A 24327-nucleotide genomic window follows, 5' to 3' on the forward strand; every position below is an offset into this window, starting at 1 on the left:
GAAGGAAGCAAATTCTAAAGAATTTCCTATTGGAAATAGACGATCCGGAGTGTTTAGTTGGCCGGTCTTTGGCCGGCACCGCAAAAATGAGGTAAACGAGATATTAGACTCGTAGGTCCACTTAATTTTGCTCGGCAGAGCGGGACTAAGCGGGACCTTTGACCCCGACTGTGACCGACGACTCGTACGTAAATTGTGCCGAACGTAGATATAATACGCATTCGGAAATTCCTCGTATTCCGTATCGTCGTCTCGAAACGCGCGTCATAAAATTCCGCTTTCCAATTTTTTCGGCCGCGTTTAATGCTCCAAAAATCTCTGTGGGTCTAACGATATATACATTTACGCGTCGATTGGCGATTTCTATCTAAGTTAGGCGAAAGAGGAACGAGTTATTTCGTTAACGAGAGCGACGCCGCTCGTCGCCCGGCTTTGTCGCCGGCGACTCTAGCGATCGTCCTAGGTCGTTCGTCCAGAGTTCTGGAAATAGAAAAAACTCTCGTTTACTTACCTTTAGATAAAGGGAAGATTGTCGACGGAAAAGTTTTATTAATTTTCTTTTATTCCGCGCGCGTTTTCCCCGTGCGTGCTCCGGTCGAAAAAAACGCTCTCCCGTGTGTTTTTTTTTCTCTACACCCGGGAAAAACTCGCTACGGTAAACACGAATTTTGCTTTCCTTAAAACGAATTTCCACAAATTTCGTTTTCGAATTTATATTTCTAAAATCCCCTTCGATCGTTTTCCCCATCGCGTAATTCCAGTCCGAGCGCCTTTGTATTTTCTCGGGTGACGCGACTGGCCGAGCGCTCGGTTCGACGTCTCGGCAAGACACCCGATGTCGTCTCCGGCACCTCCCCGCACCCTCGTTCACACTCGATTACCTTAATTGAACCCTCGTTATCTAGGCGAGGCGAATGATTACAGGATATTGATCCCAGCTCACTAACCTCGATTCTGGAGAACGAGTACCAGTCCGGGTGAAACGAAGTCTCCCATTGGCTGTCTTTTAGCGGGGTAAGGTCACTTCCTCGAGCGCGTCGGGTAACGGCTGACTCTTTATATAAAGAAGTAAACATTGGACCGAAGGGAATCATTTTGTTCGGTCGATCGAACGGTTCACGCCAATTTTTGGACTAACTCGGATGGGTACGTCGTCGAAAGTGCCGGAGATCGCTCGATGCCATCCGTCCGAATTAACTTTTCTGCCTTACTTTTGTCAGGAATCGTCATGATTTCGGGATGGATGCTGGCGCTGACCTGCTTTTTCTTAGCCGGGGTGGACTGCAAAGTATACGAGAGATGCGAATTAGCCAGAGATCTTCACGAGAGGTTCAAATTCCCCAAAGAGGATCTGTCCAAATGTAAGTACGCTTAGTTGTTTAGAACGGCGAATCCCGGATCCCGGCGATTCCCGACGCAAAAAAAGAAGAAAAAAAAACGAAAAATAGAACACGTCCGTCCGTCGGCGTTAACAATTCGGTTAATGTCAAAGAGGATTGGAAAAAGTGCCATTCCTCCGTTACCGAAATTTCATGTTTCAGGGCTTTGCATCGCCTACTGGGAGAGTTCGTTCGACACGGGGGCCATCCACAAAGGAAATTGGGACGGCAGCACGGACTACGGCCTATTCCAGGTGAGTTGCGGTTATTAATTGCGTCGTTGTTCCGTCTTTCGTGACGAAGACAAAGGAGGAAACTGGATCCGTCCGGGCGAGAAAACACCCGCCGGGTGCCACGCTAACGTTTCCGTGTCTTTTCAGATTAACGACAAATATTGGTGCAACGGAAACTCTAAAAACTCTCAAAACGTCTGCAATTTATCTTGCGACAGTAAGTATTTTTACCTTCGTCTTCCTCTTCCCTTTGCGCTTCGAGACTGATGCTTCCGGTCGTTACAGAGCTGAAGAACGACGACATCGCCGACGACATTAAGTGTGTTTCGGAAATGTATCGACGCCACGGATTCGATGCTTGGTAAGATACTTGGAAAGATACTCTAAAATTACCTCGCCAGAAATTTAAATTTGTATTCGAAATATCTTGGACATACTTGGTGGAGAATTTGAACCCGGCCTGGCTTGCGGAATACAAATTCTAATGACCGGTTATACGAATTTTAGTTTATCTTCGGAAGGATTTTATGATAAAACCGCCGTCGTTTTATTTTTCTATCCGCCTCGATTCGTTATATTGCTTTATCGGACACTGGCTGTTATTGAATTTTGCGTCTTCGATAACGACGCGTTTCGGCAATGGCCGGACGGTCGAGCGGTCCGAGTGCCGGCCCACCGCTCTGCAGGACCCGGAATGGAATCCGGACGGGTGGATAAATCCCCGGGAATTTTTAGGGGAGTGACCCGACCGAATACGGCGGCCTCCATCCCTCGCCGCCCCATTGCGGGTCTATCCTATCCCGTAATGGGCGGGCTAAAAGAGGCCCTCTTAGTGCCCACGGGGAGGAAAGAGTTAAAAAAATGACGCGTTTCGGCAGTCGACCGTTGCCACGTTTATCGTCTTTGTAGCAAATAAAAATTCTTAAATTGAGAAATTCGAACCGATTCTTAATATCGTCGCTAATTCGTACAAAATCTAAAATTTTCCAGGGACTCGAACTCCCGACGAAGTTACGTGCCACGGGATTTAAATTCGATTTTTTTTTTCAGGGTGGCTCACAAGCTGAAGTGTTCGGGCGACACCTCCAACTTCCTGAAGGACTGCGACCTGTCTCCCAAAAGACGTCAGGGTCTTCTGTTTAACGGGCCTCTGAGCAGAGCATTCGCCGTCGAGAACAGTCCCAAGGGTTATCAGATCAATCTGAACGTTCCCGAAGCCACTTTCCGGTTCGGAGGCAACCTCTTCCACACTTACTTCAAGATCAGACCCTTCTTCTCCGCCTCTAAATTCGCCGGAAAGCACTGAACCATCGACACTTCCGAATTATTTATTTTTTGTACATATCGCTCATCTGTCGATCGGGATGAAAAATAAAGTATTGGACTCTTTCGACTGGCTGGTTTCTGAGCCACGGGAATCTGGCGCTGCCCCTTGGCTACATTAATCTCCGAATTAACCAAGAGTATCCGCGCGTATTTTTGGGTAAAGAGTCGAGTTTAAGTACGCACGGACGAAGAAGGAACCTCGCTAACCTAATTTTTAGGCCGCACATTCGTCGTATCCAGAGCAGAAACCCGAGTTACCATAAATATTCGAATATAGGAAAAATGATTTTCCAATGGAAAAACGCCAGATAACAATTATAAAAATATCTTTTACACAAAATCCTTCCAGAACTAATTACCTTTTTAACGAAAATTTGAAAAAGACGGCGAGAAAATAAACCCATTTAATTTTTAAATTTTGTATATCAAACGGATCGAAAGAGGGCGCCACAAATCCGCAATGTTTTCGCGTCTATCGTCTGCTTTAAGTTTTTATTTTTTCCGTGGGGCTGATTACATTTGATAATACAAATAAATCAAATAACGTTTTTTTTTAAAGTAAAACGAGTTAGATATTTCGAGTACTATTAACGAAGATAATTTAAAAAAAAAGACACGACGACTACGAGATGGCGCCTAAATTTATCGCAACAGAAATTAAATCGGTAAAAAATTTAAAAGAAACAAAAGGCAAAAACCGAAAAGTAATTTTAAAACGTGAAGATCGTACGATAAAAAGTTTATCGGCACGAATTGTTTTATCTCTCGTCCAGATTTAAAAATCGACTTCCGCGTTAATAATAAACACCGCGTTAATTTATCGTTATTTTCGATTTTGGCCAGTAAATTTAGAATTTATTTTCGAGGAATTTCCCGGAGTGACGAAGATAAAAAAATCGAATAAACGAACGAAGCGAAGAAAAACAAATAACATTAAAAAAAAAAGTAAATGCGATTATTGGTCTTCGTTACCAGAGCCGCCATCCGTCACCGGAATCGAAACTTCTCGCCGGACACGGAAGATTTTAAAAATTTATATTAAATTTTAGCGCGCGAAGACGTGCTATATTTTTAGCAAATTTTTAACTGGTTAATTAATATTTAATTAATTACGTAATTCCGGTGGTTTAATTTCCTTTTCCGTCGTTTCGTCGGGCCACTTAATAAGAATTTAATAGAGAGGAACCGGCGTGACGTCATTGCGGCTTAAAATGGTGGCCGAGAGGAAAGGAAGACGTTTCGGAGTCGCCGTTCGACGGTGAGTGTGGCCGAGAGGCCCAAAAACCCGATCTAGAACTGGATTTTTCTGGACCGGAAGCGTTGCCGAACGTCGTAGGGCGACAATTTGGACGCCGGAAAGAAAGGGGCGTCGACGTCGTGCCCTTTCTTCCCCCTCTAATTATTTCGCCGGTTTATAGAAACGAATTTAGTTTGGCGGCGTTAAATCGATGGCCCCGAAAACCTCTGGTTTCTTCGATAAAACGACGAATTCGCTTGTTGCGCTAACGGTAAATACGGGCGATAAAGGCTTATCGACGCGATTATCGTCTGTTCATGCCGCATCACATTTTCCTTCCCGTAACGCATTTACCGGGCAATGTAGTGGTAATCCTACGCCTTACCAAACGTTTCGCTTAAATTAAAATCGTTTTCTTTAAATTTTCGAGCTTAGGATATTTAATTGGCATCAAAAATTGGATCTACAGAGTGATTCGAGTCTCCCTGCGTTAATATTCGCTTTATTACTCGGTCGTAAATTGATTTGTATTCCATTTAAAAACAAACGCAGATGCACACCTGGCCGACACGTGTTTAACACATCTGGTCCCTGTACGTTTGTCTCCGTGTGTCTGTTTTGTAGTCTTTCGATTGTTCTGCGCTTTGGAAATTAATTAAAAAACTGGGCTAATTTATGAAATATTCCGATTACGTTTGTATTCGGGATTAATTGAAATGATGTTCTGTTAATAAAAACTCGTATCCTCTAATTTTCTTCCTCTTTTTATTTTACTGTTTTCGTTGTAGAAGGAAGTTACGTTATCGTTATTTTTGATAACTTTTCGTATTTGTTTGACGTTTTTTTTTATATATTTTACTCGTTAAAAATCGTCGATAAATATAGACGATAAGAGTTATCTAATCGCTTTGCTTTGTCGTAATGCTTCGATAGTTTGGCAAAACTTAAAAATTTATGTCGTCCGCCTCGATAGAACGTCGGAGAGATCTAAAACCTCCTCTCGAGTCGGCGTCGGAGAGAGAATTAATTGTTTCGAATCCCGGCTATCCGTCGCTCGCCTCGGTTTTTGTCGCATTTTTGGTCTGCGGTCGAAAGTTCCGACGCTCCGTCGACGCTCGGGCGTTCGCGGAGAAGCTCGGAACGTATTCGGGGGCCTCGTCGTCGTCCCGCCCCGAAATGCGTGACCGGCCGAGTTAAAAATGATTCTCCATTCGTAAAACTGGAATTTGTGAAATAGAATTGAAAAACTAGATTAACGGTTGGGAAATTGTGCGTCGATTGCAACCGGTGTAATTTATTTGGATAAATAAATTTAGAGTGACCTCCACAACAACACACACACACACACACACACACACTATTGTACTTGCCAGTTAGTACCAACTTTTAATTAACCGAATCTAACCGTGTTTGTAAATGTGCATGTGTGAAAAAATTTTAATCTTCGACCTGACCAACCGAATAGATGGTATTTTAAGACGACAGATCTTTTGTTAGTCCCGGTCCCCTACGAAAGTTTTGCCTCTCCTTATCCCTTGGGGGATTATTTGGACGGTTTCGTGTTCCGGAGATAATTCTTCCCTTCCCATATTGCGGTGCCAGGAGGATTATCTTAATTCTTTTCGTATAAAGATATCGGTCGCCGTTTAAATTTTGATAAAGTATATTTTGCAAAAATTTATAACAGAAAAGTGAAAGTGGAGTAAATACGCAACTTTGTCGAGCGGTTAAATTTTTCTTCGTCTGCTAAGTAAAAACTTCAAATTCGTGATTTACCCGGGATTTTAACCCGTGTCATTTATCCCTCGTTAAAAATAAATAGTAAATTCGGTAAGAAAAATAAGTAACTTCCAAATTGCAAATGAATTCTGCAATTTTGTGCAGAATCCATTTCTGCACAAAATTGTGAATGAATTAAAATAACGGTGGATCGTAAAATCCACCGGCTGAAACTTCCAGATCCACTGGAAAACCGATGCCAATAAAGCACGAAGTCGATTGTGTTTTATTGGCATCTGTTTTTGAATTACCTCAATAAATATTTTTAGATAATATTCATCTTATAAATTGCCTCCTGAAATAAAAAATATTAATGATTTTGACTGTAGATTAAATCTGTGACAAAGAAATAATGTAATGGAAATGTTACATTTGTCACAGTTTTAGAATCATTAATATTAAATTATTGAAATAGTTTGTGTAAAATATGAATGCTAATTGAGGGGAACATCTCTCCGTATTTTTCGTTAATTTTCTCTTTCTTCGTTCCTTCTGTGGAGAGAGCCGTTCGGAGTAAGTACGACGGACGGAAAAGTAGATTTGCCGTACTTATTTGGGACGGCTCCGTCGTCCGGATGTCGGAACTTTGCTCGCGGATATGCCGTCCTCGATGCGCTTTCCAAAGAGTGCGTCCGAACTGCGGTCCCCTCGGAAGTTTTTAATAATTTCGGGCGAGGACTCTTTCGACGACGAGATAAAATGTCGAAGGCGAAAAGAAAATCGAAGTAATTTTATTTGTTTAAGTGTTGAGTGACTGCATAAAAATATTTGTCTTTGTTATGATCGTTTAGATTCCTTGACCTTTTTAGCATGTCATATGGCTTAATTTTATTACAGTGATAGTGTAATTAAATCTCTGAAAAATGTAATTAATGATTTGACATTATTTGAATGTAACATCCAGAAAGGAAGTTTTAAAAAATGATTTCAGCTATTTTCAGTTAGCCATTCGTCGGGTGAAAAATGTATAACTTGATGGTGGACACTAAAATTAGCTGAATCATTTATTTTTTAAAATTATATGTACATTTGACCTTGAATTCTTTCCAATGATATATTTAAAATAGTGTTTTAATTTTTAGAATTGAATATTTTCTCCTAGTTTATGAATTTTCTCTTCATTTTTATAATAACTATTCACTTGTCAGTTATAAATAAATAAAATTTGATTTTTTTTCCAGATAGCCTTTACGATGTGAAACTCTTTGCTGATTAGGAGAAACATTTTGAATTACACACAGGTTGGTTATTTTCTCACTTGATAGTTTATCATGATAGCCTTTGCACTGTAGATAGTTCTTGTCGCTATCAAATTTAAAGATATAATTTGCATTTTGTAGAATGCTAAGTAAATGGTTTTATTCCAATGCTTTTAAAATAACATTAATTCAATAATTGTTGTTGTTACTTTTATGAACAAAGTATTTAATAAAAATAATATAAATTTACAAAATAGAAATGCTGATAGCTATTATTATGGTATTCAATTTAATTCAACAATAAATTATTTAACAATTTATAAACAAATAATTTAACAAACTAACAGTAACAATTAATTTATTGTTCTTGTTAGGAACTGGTAAGTCCAGAAATCTAGAGTTATTCCAGTCACAAGTTTGCCAGACGTTTGGTTCAGTGCTCTAACAATTTATTATTGTGTTATAAACAGAGTTTCCTATGCACCAGGAAAGTCAGGAAAAATCAGGGATTTTCATTAGTGTTCAGAAAAAGTCATGGAAAATCAGGAATTTGACAAACATTGTCAAAAAGTCAGGAAAAGTCAGAGAATTTTCCTCCTTGGCTGCTTTGCTGACTTTTTTTTTTTCTCACAATAAGGTGGTCCAAGTGTAGCCATATGCAGGCAGCAAGAAGTAACGTGGTACGGTGCAAATTACGAAAAGGCATGCAGAATATTTTCAGGACCTAAAATTTCCCTAAAATTTATTGCACACAAAATTAAACCACAATTTATGAACCAATTAATAATTATTATTACATAGTTTGGAAAATTCAAATTAAATCATTCATATAAGCATGATTTAATTTGCCTATCATACAATTTGCCATGCAATGCCAAACCGATAAGTTAACATATATATTTTAGATTAAAAGAATGCTTTGATTCAAGCACATGTTTTCATCATTGTAGGATAGCATATACAATTATAAACTTGATGCAATATGTTGATTAATGGAAATAAAATTGAATTCGGTGCCATAAATGATTATTTGTAGAATGCAAAGTATGTGGGACGATCTTTTATAGTTTACACTCTGGTAACAGGTTCGATTTTTGATTGTAAGTGTAATAAATGATTATTTTTATTTTTGGCACAGACGGTAATTAATGGACTTTTTGACATCCAAAAATACAAAATTTGTTTATGACGACGATCGCAAAATGAATCTTTAATAAGATTGAAAATTTCGGTTAACGACGAACTTCAAGTAATGAACAAAAAATATTGTAAAAAGGAAAATTTTCATATTATTGAAATTATTTTCCCACCTTGACCATTTTGTCTAACTTCTAAAATGCTCCTTTACATTATTTAAGTTAAATTATTTTAACTAAAGTTAATAAGAAAAATTATATACATTTATAATTTAAATAATTGCATTAAAACGTTATAATTTTTTAAAATTACTTGAAATTTTAAAATAACACAAGTTGGGTCTGGGCCATGGTAATTAATACTGGCTTCCTTATGTACTTAACCCCATCAATGTCTTAGTGGATTAAACACTGGTAGTTGGTTGCAGGTTTGCATCTCGCCAATGGGCTGGCCACAAAGTTTTTCAGGTTTTCTTCACAAATCTAACACCTAAATAGAGTGAGTTTCCTGTAGAAAGTCTTCCTGGAAATGCATCCCATCTTGCAAGATTTCTAGGTGTTGCATTGCCTTCTTTCATAAATCTATCCATTCGGAGATACTTAACTGCTTTCTTTATTTGACATCATCGAAAGCATCGTCCGAAAACAGAAAATTTTTGCACGGTGTGTAGTGTCGAACAGTAGAAATTTTTACGTTCGGGTGGTCGAGTTAATTCGGATAGCAGATTTCTCAATGGCATGTGGTCCACGGATCCCTCTGGTCTAGGCCAGGGGTGGGGAACCTTTTTGTTCACGAAGGCCACATTACAATTCATCGTCCCTTATAGAGGCCGCATTGAAATTTTTTTTTGTCATTTTATCCCTAGGCTTAGGCCGCTAAGTAATTTGAAAGTTATGTAATAAAAGAAAGACAGTCTATATATGCGTGCGTGTATTGTAAATTTATGTATAATAACTATAAAAAAGATAAAGGTCTTAAAAAATATATATCAACGTTTACATCAAAGGCCGCAGAAGGCCACACTTGTTGGCCCAAAAGGCCGCAGGTTCTCCATCCCGGTCTAGGCAAATACACTGATGACAAATTATGCAAATTAGGTAAATGGCACATTTAAATTTATTAAACAGGTCTAACGGAAGGTGAAGTTTGAGAAACACTCCGTTAATGCACGCGATTCGGGTATTTTGTACGTAAAGACACGTAGTTCTTTCAGTTTTTCTTTTACAGTTTAAATGAATAAGCATTGTTGATATTAAGAGTATTAAAATTATTACAGTTAAATGTTGACTTAATGTGTGGAGTGTGTGTGTAATAGAAATGTAAATAATGCACAAGTGCCATTTATCAATTTTTATTTTTTGACACTGCATGTAAAGACAAAGTTTCTAAGCAGCTCTTTAAAGTTTGCAAACTGTATCAAATGAGTTAATTTTAAGTTCTAAGTCGAAATATAAATAAATTATATTGAAGCCTCAAAATTAGCTTCGTTTTATCATTAAATGGAACACAAAGACAATTTTGTAGCTTTGATATATTTTATGTATATACATTTTGGTGCAAATATTGTCAGCCAAAATTTAATTTTAATTTTTATATTTTTTTACAATTTTAGATTTAATAAGTAAGTCTCATTACACATAAAATACAATTTTACAATGCAATAGAATGTCATATTACACATAAGACTTTATTTTATTGCATTGTATGATTGTATTTTAAAATCACTTAAAATCAGACCTGATAAATTGTAATTACTAGTGTATTTTTTAAAATTTTGTTTAATGTTAATAAAATTATTACAGAGATTTACTTCTTTACCAATAGTGCAGATTAATGTTGAAAACTAGTATCAATTGTTTGTGAAGAATTATAAAATGCATTCATGCTTTTATAATAATGTATTTTGTAATATGAGAGTTAATTTGATCACCTGGCATTGCAAAATGCCAGGTGATCAAACTAAGTTCCAAATATAATATACAGCTTATATCAATTGTCATTTGTACATTTTAACACAGCTGTATTAATTGTGCAGTATTATGAATTTTAGAGAAAAGTCTGTAATTCTCTTACTAATCTAACATTGATTAAAATTTTTTGAAATCCTATTCGAATTGTTAAACACAAGATCGTGTTATTAACTCAATCACTTGGCTTTTGACTCCACCTTTATTTAGTTGATTTTTTGAAATATTTTAACTCTCTACGAATCTCTCACTGTTACCATTTACACTCTTAATTTGAGGGCAGATGTTAATGAACTGATTAAAAAAATATGATAACAAAGTGATGATAATACCATTTAAATTAAAATTATCATTTTTTATTTTAATAATTTTGATTGTGTAACAAAACACTTTTAGATTTTTCCCCCCAGTTTATTAATATTTTATAAAGTTCAGGAAATTTATTAAGAGATAAATTTCATAAATATTTACTTTTATACATGGATAATACGAGACTTGTTAATGAATAAATAATGGCTTTTTATTTTTTTTAAAGCCACTTAGATTTATGGTTGTGGATTAATAACAGGATAAACTATTTTAATTTAATAAAATATTTTATTTTTAATTTTAATTATTCAACAATTAAAAAAATTATGTAACCGTTAATTAGAAAAATACACTAATTAAAAAGTCGAAGAAGCAACGGCATATTTGCATAATAAGAAGTATGTTGTTTTATTTTCTCAATGTTCTGTACTGTGAGAGATGTGAGGGTTAGGGAAAGTTCAAAGTTTGCCAGGGAAAGAGAATTTAAAACAAAATGTGAGTAGGAACTCTGTATAAACAGTAATAAACACGTTTTTTGAAAAGTGTTGTAATTTCATGTTTACGATGCTGTGCAGTATTCACAGTTTTGAATGTGTTCATTTATGACTTCATTATTAGGTATAGAGGTTCTATAGATCAAAATAAAGTTGCAGTCAAAATTAGCATAGAGTCAACATTTTAACAAGATTTCATGTCTGTATGCACAAACATGAAGTTTACCAGAGACATAGTATTGCATTGAAATATCTCTGTATATGTATTCTTCAGCATAATTGATAACTCTCTGCTTAAATACAGTTTTAAGCAGTCGATTGTACTGTTCATCCCAATTTTTGAGACTAGAAAAATCCAAAAATAAAGTGTGCATTAGAATCTAGAAAACATGGTGTGTTTATATATATGCATTTTTTCTCAAGTTCTGTTTTAGGAAAAGTGTAACAATAACTAAAAAGCAGTGTTTAATACAACTGATTTTTATTTTTTCTTTCTAAATATACACATTTATATTATAGCATTTATAGTTTCCTTATTTCTTGTTTTGGATTTAGTGTCAATTGCCAAATGCTGTCCTTTTAGTAACCATGTTTTTACTGTTTCCTTTCAAAATATTATCATTAGTGTCTCTCAATGCCTCATTCCTTGACAAGTATGTAGCAGGAACTGACAATTGTCAGACAGCATTGTCTATTTGTAGAAAGATGGTCTGAAAGTCCATTCATTGTAATGTTAAACAAAAAGGGATGTTCCCATCATGTTTGCTTTTTGGTTCCAGTTGTCCCATTCATCTGTTGTGGCCACTTTGGCTTTAATAACAGCCCAAATTCTTTCTAGTATGCTGTCAGGCTTCAGGTAACGTTACAAGTAATATATTTGTTTGTCAGCTAACATTAGTTATATATTAACATTAGTTGTATATGTTAGTTCAGATAATATTAGTCACATCTTTCAGATCCTATTCTGTTGAAAGCTGTGCTTTTTGAACTTTGAGAGCCTTCAGATCTGGTGAATTTTGGATCTGAAGTAATTGTATTTCCAGTTCTGAAATCATCCTTTGTATCTGGGAGTGCAAAATATTAGCTGATCTTCATATTAATTGAAAGAGGGTTTTAGTTTGTCCAGCTTAGTTTGAGTAAACAGCCAGGGCTAAAAATACAGTTCAGGCATCAAATTAAAGCCCTTATCATGTAGACCTCGGGCTGCATGTGGCTTCCATTAATACTTCGTGCAACTCAGGATCCACAAAGTATTAATAAATATAACAATTTCCAAACTTGAGAAAGTATGCAGCAAAAATTTTAATGTGATTTTCTACTACTTAGTAAAAATTTAGTAAAAATAAAATAAGAAATCAGCTAACAGACTTGCATAAAAACTGATTTAAACTAGCAGTGACTAATATTTGACCAAATATTTTGGATATATTTCATTTACATCAGTGACAGAAGTCAAATTAAGTATACTTATGTTAATTTATAATATCTTCTTTCTTCATCCTCGCCTTTTCCCATGTTTATATGGGGTTGGTGTTTCCTTCTTTAATATGTTTCTTCCATTTCTCCCTAACAAGGGCTTCTCTCTTAAGTCCCCTCTGGTTCAAGTCTTTTTTCACCTTATCTTTCTAACGCATCTTTGGTCTTCCTCTTTTCCTATTTCCTTTTATTATCAGTTTTCCGATCTTCTTTCCAACATAATTATCACTTCTTCGCTCTACGTGGCCAAACCACCTCAACCTACATTCTTGCATCTTTTTGCTCAAGGGCCCATCTTAACAGAACCTCTAATAAAATCATTCCTTATTCTATCCTTCCTTGACACTCCACACATCCATCTCAACATTCTCATCTTCTCCACCTTCAGATTTCTTTCTTGGGCCCTTGTTATTGTCTCTGCTCCATAAAACATTGCAGGTCTAACAACTGATTTATACAATTTTCCTTTCAGATTGCAGCTAACATTCTTGTCGCATAACACACTGCTCAGCTTCCTTCAGTTCATCCATTCACATTGATTTCTATGCTGCACCTCTGAGTTCAAACCTCCTCCCATCTCAACAAATGTTCCAAGATATTTAAAACTTGCAACCAAAGGGAGTGGCACATTTTGGATTTTAATATTACACTCATCTCTATCATTCATAGTCATGTAAGCTGTTTTAGTTCTGCTAATCTTCATGTCCCTTTCTTCCAAAACTTTTCTCCAATCTTCCAGTTTCTTCTCAGCCTTGGTTTAGGAAAGTTCACACAGCACAATATCATCCGCAAACAGCATACTCCACGGAGCCTCACACTTCGTGTCACAGACCAACACATCCATTATCTGGTCAAACAAATAAGGGCTAAGGGCCGATCCCTGGTGTAAACCAACATTAACGAAGAACCCTTCTGTAGTGTCTACACTACTCTTAACTTTGCTCTCTTCTCCCTCATACAATTCCTTGACGAGCCTAACATATTTTTCTGGAACATTCTTTTCCCTCAAACATCTCCATACCTCTTGCCTTGGTAACCTATCATATGCCTTTTCTAGATCTATGAACACCATGTGCAAATCTTCCTGCATTTCCCTGTGCCTTTCCATCAGCTGTTTTAGAGCAAATATAACATCAGTCATACTCCTTCCCAGCAAAAAGCCAAACTGTTCCTCTCCAATCTCCGATACCTGTCTAATCATTCTTTCTACAATTTTCTCCCAAATCTTCATAGTATGGGACAATAACTTTATACTTCTGTAATTTCTGCAATTCTGTACATCCCCTTTACCTTAAAAGATCAGCACCAGAATGCTTTTCCTCCATTCATCTGGGATCTTCTCCTGTTGCCAGAGTTTCTTCATAAGGTCTCAGAGGATATCAATTCCCTCCTTACCCAAACCTCTCCAAGCCTCAACCAGAATCTGATCAGTACCTACTGCTTTCCCCATCTTCATTTTCCTAAGCACACTCTCTGCTAATATCTTGCACTACTCCTTCATTTGCCTCTCCATTCTCATATAAAGTTCTGGGGTTTTCTTCATTCAATAAATTCCTAAAATATTCTTTCCATCTTTCCTTGACCTTTTCATAATCTTGTAATATCACTCCTTTATCATCATTAATCAGTTTAATAGAGGTAAAATCTTTTGATGCCTTATCTCTTGCTTTGGCAATTCTTATCAACTGCCTTTCACCACCTTTTCTTTCGAAAACTTTATAAGTCTCTTCTAAAGCCTTTGCTTTTGCAATAACTACGGCCTTTTTAGTTATTTTATTTTCCAAATGGTAAGTTTCTTTATCTTCTGGCCTTCCCATCAAATCCCACCTTTTCTTTGCCTCTTTCTTTTGTTTAACTGTGGCTTGTATCTCAGCATTCCACCACCAAAGTTCCTTTCCTTCTGGCAATCTCTTCCCTAAAGTTTTTCCCAAAACCTCTTCTCCAACTTTCAAAATGCAATTACTATTCAGCAACTACCATGTTTGCACATTATCTGGAAACTGTATTTCTTTTAACACTTTTGCCTTAAACTCCTTATTTCCTCCTCTTTCGATCTCCACCATTTGATCTTTTGTTCAATCTGGCTAACACAATTCTTACAATGGTCCATAAGAAAGTTACAATCCACCAGGAGGACTCTATGTTGTGCAGCAACACTTTCTCCATTTAACACCTTACTGTTTCTGACTTCTCTCATATGTCTCCTGCAGCACAAGAAAAAATCAATCTGGCTGGATCTATCTCCACTCATGTATGTAACCAGTTGGTTCCCTTTCTTCTCAAAGTAGGTGTTAACTAGTGCAAGGTCAAAAGCCACAGCATGATCGACTAGTCTTTCTCTCACACTCCACCTCCCAAGAACTCTTCTTTCCACATTCTTCCTTTTCCCAACATGACCATTTAAATTGCCCCCACAGATTAATCTCTCATTCATAGGAACACCCATTATAACTTGGTCAAGATCTGTCCAAATTTTGTCTTTTCTTCTTCTCCACTACCTGGTTAAGGAACACACACACACACATATACAATCGTAATGAAAATTCCACCAAAGTCCAACTTAACACTCATAATTCTATCACACCTTCATTTAACCTCACAGACACTGTGTTTTAGAACTTTATCAATTACTATACCAACTCCATTCCTTCCTCCCTTATTCACTCCACTCACAAACAGCTTGTATCCTTCACCAAGTTCTTTAGCTTTATTTCCTTTCCATCTTGTCTCTTGCGCACAAAATGTTCACTCTCCTCCTTTGCATAAGATCCATCAACTCTCTACTCTTCCCAATCAATGTTCTGATGTTTAAAGTACCCATTTTTATACTTGTCTTGTTCCTCCTCTCTTTCTGGACTGACTTCTTTATCTGGATCCGTTTTTGGGTTCGGTAGCCCCAGTTCATTTGACAGTTTTCGGGCAACATGACTGCGCATCGCTTTGGGGGACGTCCTAACATAGTTAACAGTTATCACTTGAAGGGAGTTCCACTTCCATGTAGTTTTGGCATAGGTGGTTTTACGGCCGGATGCCCTTCCTGACACAAACCCTATTATAAGGCTATATATTGGGTTGTTTGGAAAGTAATTTCGTTTTTTCCATAGAAAAATAAATGCAATATTCTTAATAAATAAATATTTTATTGAATTATATATTGACCATTTTGGTCAATATATAATTCAATAACTGTTGTCATATAATTCAACCTGTTGTCATTGTTTCTGGTGGTAGCACGATTTCACATTCATAAAAATTTTGATCGTCGTTTACAAAAATCTGATCTAAGTGATTTTTGACATTGTCATTTCGAGTAAACGTCTTAGTTAAAAAAAATTTGTATAGACCAGAACAATGATCTGAGTGTGCCCGATCTGGTGAATACGGTTGGTGTGATAACACATCCCATCTAAGCTATAACAGTTTCTGACCAGTTACCAAACTTGCATGAAATTTGGCATTATCATGGTAAAACACTACACTTTGTTGATCACTTCTGGCCTTTTCTGTTTGATGATATTCACTCAATCTGTTTACTCCATGGCAGTACACTTTCGAATCAATTGTTAAATTGTCTGGTAAAAACTGAAAAAAAATTTCTTTAAAATCCCACCATATAGAGCATCTCTCGTTAACGTGTGAAACCCATATTTCGAGCTTTGAAACAAAACCAATTCGTTTTAAGTAATAATAAACGGTTCAATTTAACAGATTTAATCTCTTAGTGATTTCACGTGTTGTTATATGGCAGATTAATTCAATCGGTACCTTTATTTTGTTTTCACTGGCTTCAAATGGCCATCCAGAATGTGGTGTATCTTCGATATTAAAATTGTCAGAACGCAGTTTTGTAAACCAGTTTTGGCACCGTCTTTCTCTCAATGCATCTTCTCCAAACATGTACCACAATTTTTTTCTTGTTTGAACGGCATTTTGATTTTTTAGTTATAAAAAAGCAAAATATGCCGAAAATGATGCTTTCGATTTTCCATATTTGATGGGTCACTGAAAAAAAAAAACAATTGTGCAGAATCAAACAAAACTTTTTACAAATAAGCCTTAAAATGTCAGCTGTCGAAGCATATAATGAAATATGTGGTTTAAAATAAAATTGGCTAGTAAAAATACATCTAATTCCTCTAGTAATAAAAAAAATGAAATTACTTTCCGAACTTTTTTCAATGTCTTTATTGTGATAACTGCATTTCCATTCAATAATCCTCGTCAGTATCACAAATTTCATTTTTTTGACAGTCACGAAAACATTAAAAACTGCATATCAATATAACATGATATAATATACAGCTTACTTAACTACTGTGTTATACGAAAGATACCTGTAGTATGATGTTATGTTCCAAAAGAGTGCTGTGCTATACAAAACAAAGGGTTAGGTTCCAAAAGTTAACAAAAGTATACTATTGTTTTTTTTTTTGTTACCAAGAGAAATGCATTTATTAAAGTAACTGATAATTTATTTCCAATCGATAATTAACTAACAATCACAATTAAAAAGTTTAATAACATTTAACTAAAATGTTTAAATAAAGTTTACTAAATATGAAGATTAATCTACAAAAAGAAAACACAGTGACAGTCTTAACAGTTAATCTGAAAGCATCAAAGACGACACCTGGTAGATAGCAAAGCTAGGACAAGGGAGAAAAAACTTCACTTATTGTTAAACCTGAAGAAAGACACAAAGCAAATGGAAAATTTTAATGTTTTAAAATCCATGGCCAAATTTAAGATAACACAAATGCTTGCTTGAACAAAAACGTAGAATAAAGTAGTTTGCACTTAAAAGTTGTGAAATTTTGTTAGGAAGATTTTCCAAATTCTCAAACTGTGTTAGAGTGAAACCAGAAAGTGTTGCATGGGTGATATTGCCAATTTTTCAACCATGTTCGAGTGGAACCATGTTGTAGAAGTGTCATGTCGTACTAGGGATACCTGTACTAACAGACCTACCAACAATTTCTTATTTTTTGTCAATGCCATTTACAATTATATGCCACTCTAGAGAAGGCATTTCATACTATTAAAACTACATATACCTGTTTAGCAAGTGGCATGTATTATATATCCAATGGGATGTCTGTGATACTGTAACATCCCCTTGATACCAAAGCAATCACTTTTGTTACTTTAAAATAATAATAATGCATATAACGTGCCCTCAGTTAGATAAGCTAGATAGATAAAGTAATTCTACGGTAATTGAGTAATATTCTCAAATATCGACGGGGATACATATTTCTGTTCCCTCGGATCTGCCTCGAACGGCACCCGTTCGTATACATAAATACAGTATTGTCTGCAACACTCCTCGGATGTAATAAACTGTCTTACAGATCTTTACAATTTACACGTTCTTACAAAGCGCATAATTTTTTTTCTTTTCTGTGTTGAAACCGTGCCCTTTTTTAGATTGTTTTTAAAATGCCACGAACTGTTGATATTAGACACTAGACTTTTACACAGTTACCTTATTCTCCTATGTGCTTTACACCCTTTAAACCAATTGTTCCAATATGCATTTTGGGCTGATGTCCCTCGTCTGTTGGCTAAAAGTGTTTATTGTTACTTAGTATTAAGAAAATTGTTTCACACAAAAGCAAAGCATATGATTTATAATTTATTTAATTTGTTTTCATAAAATAATTTTTTTTTTTTTGCAAAAATGATAATTTTCCTTATTCTCTGCTTGAGGTGGCACCTTTAACTTCAATTACTCTGTGTCTTTTCCAATATACAGGAGAATTTTGAAATACAGGAATACTACAAGGTCTGAAACAAAATATTTTTTATTTATGTTCAAAGTACTCTCCTCTGGCCAAAATGCACTTACGTAGTTGCTCTTTCCAAAGATCAAAAGCACGATGCTACTCATTTTCTGGAATGCTATCAAAATACTCTGTTAAGGAAGATTCAATTTCATCCTCTGTGTTAAATTTGTGACACCAAATGTTTTTTGAAATTAAAAAATAGTCAGAAGTCACGCAATGCCAAATCTAGTGGATATGGAATTATTCATATTATTACGTTGAAGGAAATCAACAGTTTTCTTGGCACTGTGTGATGAAGGATTATCATGATGCAAAATTTGATCTCAAATTTTCAGTCACTCCAGAATTCCAGGAAGACAGACTGTAGTGTACCAATTAGCCATTACTGTCTTCTGTTCATGAAGCTTAATTGCTTTTGCCAGACCAGTGCTACTGAAAAAAAACAGCAAACGTGACTTTTTTTTTATTGTTCTCTGCCTTTTCACAGTTGTTGGAATTGGATCGTGTTTATGAATTCATATCCGACTTTCTCGACACGTGAGCCAGTTATAAAATGGCACGTACGTCTTCTGACCTGTGACAATCTTGGAAATAATCTGGCGTCCACCTTGGTTTAACATTTCCAGAGTTTTCTTAGAGACTCCGACTTTTGGAAATCTGTCAACTTGTCGAGACACTACTTTTTTTAACAGTTGCAGAGGTTCCAATCTGTAGTTTCTCCTGTATCATTTCATAAGTACAGTACATCTTTGGTCTTCTGCAATCATATATTGGACAGCAGTTATTTTTAGGAGTTACTTGCTATTAGTGGTCTCCCTTCGCCCGGTTTGTCACGGAAGGAAGTACGTCCCCTCCGAAATTTTTTGTATCACCCGAACACAATAGAAAAGGACGGAGCAATTTCAATCATTTATAACATTCTGTCATTCAGTTTATCACAAAAATCATAGTAAATCATTGCACAAGGTGCTTTTCTAGAAAGTTCCATTGTTACTATTAGAAAGGGGTGTGTCTCGTTTAGATTGAGAGAGATTGATGAAATTTGTTTATGCATAATGTGTCATACGAAATTTATTATTAACAAAAATAAACATTTTTAATTAATCACAAATGGTTTTCTTGTATGGCAACACTTTCAGAGTAACCCCAGAGTCACCTCATATTATTCTTAGAAACTTAAAAATTATCTCGTGTGTTTCTGGTTCCATATTATTATTTCAAAACTTATATTCATCTTAGACTCTTTCTTAATTTATTTTTAATGCCACTACGGGTGTCATTTTTATTAATACCTAGCCATAGCAAAAACATTATGAATTTTTTATATTTAACTCATTAAAAGTTCTCAGAATGATTTATAGCACTTACTTTTTACATTAAATAATTCATTTTGGAATAATGTGGGTTATTTAATGTAAAATGCTTCACTTTTTTTATCATCAGATAACAAAAATAAATAAGTATTTTTATATTAAATATCAATTCTACAAAGACAAGAATATCTGGAAAGCGACCGTTAATCGTCGATGCCGGGAAAAAAAAAACAATAAATAAAGTGAACGGATAATGCTACCGAACACCGATTTCGCGGGTCCGTGCCCGACCGGATAAAGTTTTTCGCGTATTTTTGCACGTCTAACATCCGAAATAGAAACCGCTCGAATCTTTCTCGACTATAACGAGGTCGCTCCGAAGTAAAACAATTAATATTTTAACTATAATCTTCAGTTTTTCTGCATTATTTTAATCTGTGTAGGGTATAAGAAAGTATATTTCCCGGTCTGTTATTCTAGAACTTAATTTCAATTCCATAATAGATTTATACGGTTCTCTTCTAATTGCAAAATCGGGGCAAGTTTTTTTTTTTGCCGTCGTCCTAAACGTCGAACAAGTTCGCAGCATCCAATCGCTTCTCGCGCCAATATCTTGCACGGTCAGGAGTTCGCGAATAATTGTTTTTCTTGGAATTGCTTTGTCTTTATGGATCCATACCCGAGTTTTTTTGACATGTAAGACAGTCATAAAATGGTATGTATGTCTCATCACCTATGACAATCTTGGAAATAATTGCCTAACAGTAGAGAAGAAAAGCATTAAATTACCAGAGAAGAGGGAACAATTTAAGCTTGCAAGACCCAATTTGATATTTAAACCTAAGGAGTATCAATGGTTTAAAGCTTAAAACATTACATATTTTGTTTTAGCAGGAGTAATGTAAATGCACAAATATATAATTTAAATTCCAACTAGACTTTATGGATCTTTTCACTTAAGCATGCAATTTTGTTACACAAAACCAATATTTTCAAAAACTTTGAAACAAAAATTACTTAAGGAACTTGTAAAAATTTATTTATTCTAGTTTATCTCTTGTCTCTAATTTATCTATTCTATTCTATTTAAACTATTTTTTTGATACAAGAAATGAGAACAATTTTAATTACTTTTTTAATCCCTGTATTAAATTTTATGAATATCAATCTGTCCACAACTGCTTAACTCCTACAGACATACTGTACATCAATTATTTTATTTTGGAGTATTTTGGATTATAAGAAAGTATTTTGGCCAGATTTTTGTGTTAGTATTAAGTAACACATACGATTTATACAAAGAAAAAAATAGCAGTTTATATAAAAAAATTTATATTTCCGTCCAGAACAACAGACATTGGGTCTGGAGTGTTGTAAAATGTGAGGAAGATTATAGAACAGACATCGGAGGTTTTTAGTTATTTTCATTCTAATTCTGCTTGCTTATGTTATTTCTGTAAATTAATCTTTATGGACGTTGAAAAAATTTCTGCCGAGTATTGCCTAAATGTAAAATATTTTGCACTTGTAGCCCTGTGTGTTTTTCCAGTGTGTTATTTTAGTTCACATCTGGCCACGAGGATGCTCAACCACTGCTAATTAATGCCAATCTACTATTAATATCTGAAAAGGGATCCGTGTTACACAGGTCGTGATGGTCTCGCACGTGATCGAAGATGCTAACCTTCGATCACGTGCGAGGCCATTTTGAATCGAAATAACTTTTCGTTCAATTGGTTATTTCGATTCAAAATTTCCCCGGACGGAGTTACAGTTAACCGGTACGACTCCGTTGCTAACAGGAAAAGTATGATGTACAGGGGCAAGACCACCAATAAAACAGTCGAGAACGTTGTGACGATGTCACAATAAATAACCGCTGATTAGAATTAGTTCGGTTTATTTGGTTACGGCAACGCGACACGTGAGCGATCTGCCGAGGGAGCATCCCGGGAAGACTTTTATGGGAAGCCGGATCCTATTTAGGTGTTGCTAACACAAGCACGGAAAACTCCGTGGCCATGCCCGAACCCCCGACTAACTACCAATGTTCGGTGGTTTTATCCCCTCGCTATTGGAGGGCGCTCGTTAGAATTAAGAATGTACCGTCCAGAAATGAAAAAAAAACCCCGAGACGTGGAAAATTAAATACTTAGACTTTCCATTCCACACAGGCAAGTGCTATGTGCTACCTGTCGCAGTAGATATATCGCATTAATTAAGTGAATATAATATATATTTTTAAAAATTATATCCTTTTTGTAAGAATTATACTTAGTTTATTATTTTGTTAAATTTCCTTTACCAATGGATGGCGTTACGTGTAAAGCCAACAAATCGAAAGTAATTGATTTATAGAAATCCAATCGATATCTGGGGTGGAATGTACGACATTATCTAAGTTACAGGTATATAAACGTAACTGCCGAGTTTCGTGGCAATTGGTCGAACGGTCTGGGAGTATTTAGAGAACAAACATCCTCGTTTATATATATAATTTTACTAAAGAACATAAACGAATACAAACCGATAGTTGCAGTTACATCACTCTTCTGCACCATTGGATTTATTTATAAACTAACTTTTACTTTTCCGGTCGTTATATATATTATAACGGGGAAAGTACTGCCACGGATCAAAAAATCATCCCGAGATTTTTACGTCCTTGGAATTTATAACGTTTTAAAGTATTTCCACCAAGCAAATATAAAATCTTTTCGGCACGGAAAATACTTTGGCGTGTTTCCTAAACGTATCTTGGTCTTTCCAACGGACGCAGAAGAATCGCCTTTTCTAAACACTAGTTACGTTTCGGCACCGAATTAGAACTTCTACGGACCAACGATCGGCGTTTCGTTACTTCCCGATCTTTGGGGCGGTTTGTTAATTCGTGTAATCAAAAGGTTCCTCCTTTAATTACGCGTACGGGAGTCGGCCGAACCACCAAGCGCGGGAAATGGCATAAAATCTTTGACCGACATTTTCTGTCCGCGGGTTCGTTGACGCCACCGGTAAGCGGCTTTATACGATCGAATTTGCAGGCCGCTAACAGCGCTTACCCAGGATGGCCTAGAAAGTTCCCGTCGTGCACCACGACCGGTACTTTTCGCCACCAAACGGACGGCCCCCATTAGGGTCGACTGCCCGAAATAACAGCCACCGGGAATCCCGAATTCGTGCCAGTGCCAAAATGATCGGTCTTTAATTTCTTAGAGGTTGATTTTCTTAAAACTTGCGGATTGTCACTGATGGACTACGGCTAATCTCTGCCTAAAAATGTTCCCGCGTCGTTTGACCTAAGCCGAGGATAATTTACAAAGCCGGACGGCTTTGTAAATTATCCTCGTTGCCCCCGAGAAACGAGACGAGACGTGGATAGCGGAGCCATGGAATAATTTTCTTCTTGGCCTTTCAGGAGGACTTCCGACATGAAGTTCGCCAAACGTTTTCTGGTCTTCGCCGCCGCCGGACTCTGCTGCCTGGCTCTGGTATACAGGTACTTCCTGACGGGCGTCACCCTCCCCTCCGGCCCCCTCCGCCCCCGAGAGGAAGCCTCGGCGGAGGAACGCCGACCCGGCGATCCCCGCCTGATTCTCCTGTGGACCACTTTCTTCGGCCGGGCCGACTACGTTCCTCCGCTGGACACGCTGGACTGTCCGCGCTCCGACTGTCTAGTCACTTCCAACCGCAGTCGCTTTCGCCAGAGCGACGCAGTGGTCTTCCATCTGAGGGACACTTCGCCCGACGACTTGCCCCCCGCCCGCCTTTCCCGCCAGAAGTGGATCCTGCTGCATCACGAGTCCCCGCCCCACACCCCCAACGTACTGTCGTCGCTGGACGGACTGATCGACTGGACCGCCACCTACAGGGAAGATTCCGACGTCTATCTCAGTCCCCGTCCGGTGCAGAGGGCGGAGGACTGGGAGGGGGCCGAGGGGGACCGGGCCGCCAACAAGACCAGGATGGCCGCTTGGTTCGTCAGCAACTGCAACACCCCGGGCCGTCGAGAAGACTTCGTCCGGGAACTGCGCAAGACCTTGTCCGTCGACGTGTACGGAGCCTGCGGACAGAAGAGTTGCCTGCCCAAGATGTCGCGCGAATGCCTGCGCAAGGCTTCCTCCGAGTACAGGTTCTATCTGTCGTTCGAAAACTCCATTTGCAAGGATTACGTCACCGAGAAGTTCTTCGACGTGCTGGAGACGGACATGGTTCCGGTGGTGCTGGGAGGGGCCGACTACTCCAGGATCGCCCCGCCCCATTCTTACGTGGACGCTCTGGCCTTCGAATCGCCCCGCCACCTGGGGCGCTTCCTCATAGGCCTGGCCAAAGACCCCCGGCGCTACAACCGTTACTTCGACTGGAAAAAGAAGTATCGCATGGACAATCGCCACTACGTCTGCCAGATCTGCCAGAAACTGCACGCGCCCGACGCGCCCTCCACCACCTACGGGGACCTCAACAAGTGGTGGTTCGGGGACGCCAACTGCCGGAGCTGGGCCCCCTCCTGAGGAACGCCCGGCGGAAGCCCGACGCGCGCTTCCTAATTCGTCCCGCGTCCGGGTTAAATAAAGCCACCGGGCCGGCTTCCGTCGTCGGAGCGGAGTCGACGCATCGCGCACCCGACACGTGCGAAAGCGTACGTCACCATCGCGGGCGGGGGATTTATCGGGCGCCGATAACGATTAGAACGGA

At 37.5% G+C, this 24327-nt stretch overlaps 3 protein-coding genes across 3 annotated transcripts; 2 read left to right on the top strand and 1 right to left on the bottom strand.

Annotated features, from left to right (window-relative positions):
- The first annotated feature begins 1093 nt into the window (after positions 1–1093).
- Positions 1094–3002, top strand: LOC136990865 (lysozyme C, milk isozyme-like). The gene is made up of 6 exons (XM_067289317.1): positions 1094–1146; positions 1221–1361; positions 1542–1633; positions 1760–1829; positions 1898–1973; positions 2663–3002. Exons 1-6 carry the CDS (start codon positions 1143–1145, stop codon positions 2916–2918), a joined length of 639 nt encoding a protein of 212 aa, XP_067145418.1. The 5' UTR covers positions 1094–1142; the 3' UTR covers positions 2919–3002.
- A 1083-nt stretch (positions 3003–4085) lies between these two features.
- LOC136990845 (alpha-(1,3)-fucosyltransferase C-like) lies at positions 4086–24144 on the top strand. The gene is made up of 3 exons (XM_067289299.1): positions 4086–4196; positions 7136–7195; positions 23051–24144. Exon 3 carries the CDS (start codon positions 23064–23066, stop codon positions 24141–24143), a length of 1080 nt encoding a protein of 359 aa, XP_067145400.1. The 5' UTR covers positions 4086–4196; positions 7136–7195; positions 23051–23063; the 3' UTR covers position 24144.
- On the bottom strand, positions 13997–14982 carry LOC136990860 (uncharacterized). The gene is made up of 2 exons (XM_067289313.1): positions 14637–14982; positions 13997–14481 (listed from the first exon to the last, which is right to left on the bottom strand). Exons 1-2 carry the CDS (start codon positions 14980–14982, stop codon positions 13997–13999), a joined length of 831 nt encoding a protein of 276 aa, XP_067145414.1.
- Positions 24145–24327: the final 183 nt, after the last annotated feature.

Source organism: Centruroides vittatus, unplaced genomic scaffold (genome assembly GCF_030686945.1).
Source record: "Centruroides vittatus isolate TY-2023 unplaced genomic scaffold, ASM3068694v2 contig_1343, whole genome shotgun sequence".
In the NCBI taxonomy this organism is placed as follows: domain Eukaryota; kingdom Metazoa; phylum Arthropoda; class Arachnida; order Scorpiones; family Buthidae; genus Centruroides; species Centruroides vittatus.

Excerpts from the sequence above, each read along its gene's own strand:
- LOC136990865 (XM_067289317.1), top strand. Across the intron at positions 1,634-1,759 it reads CGGACTACGGCCTATTCCAG|ATTAACGACAAATATTGGTG; the intron begins GTGAGTTGCGGT and ends GTGTCTTTTCAG. Across the intron at positions 1,974-2,662 it reads CGCCACGGATTCGATGCTTG|GGTGGCTCACAAGCTGAAGT; the intron begins GTAAGATACTTG and ends TTTTTTTTTCAG.
- LOC136990860 (XM_067289313.1), bottom strand. The coding sequence starts at position 14,982 with ATGGGTGTTCCTATGAATGAGAGATTAATCTGTGGGGGCAATTTAAAT. Across the intron at positions 14,482-14,636 it reads TAACTTTCTTATGGACCATT|TTGGAGAAGAGGTTTTGGGA; the intron begins GTAAGAATTGTG and ends GCATTTTGAAAG.
- LOC136990845 (XM_067289299.1), top strand. The coding sequence starts at position 23,064 with ATGAAGTTCGCCAAACGTTTTCTGGTCTTCGCCGCCGCCGGACTCTGC.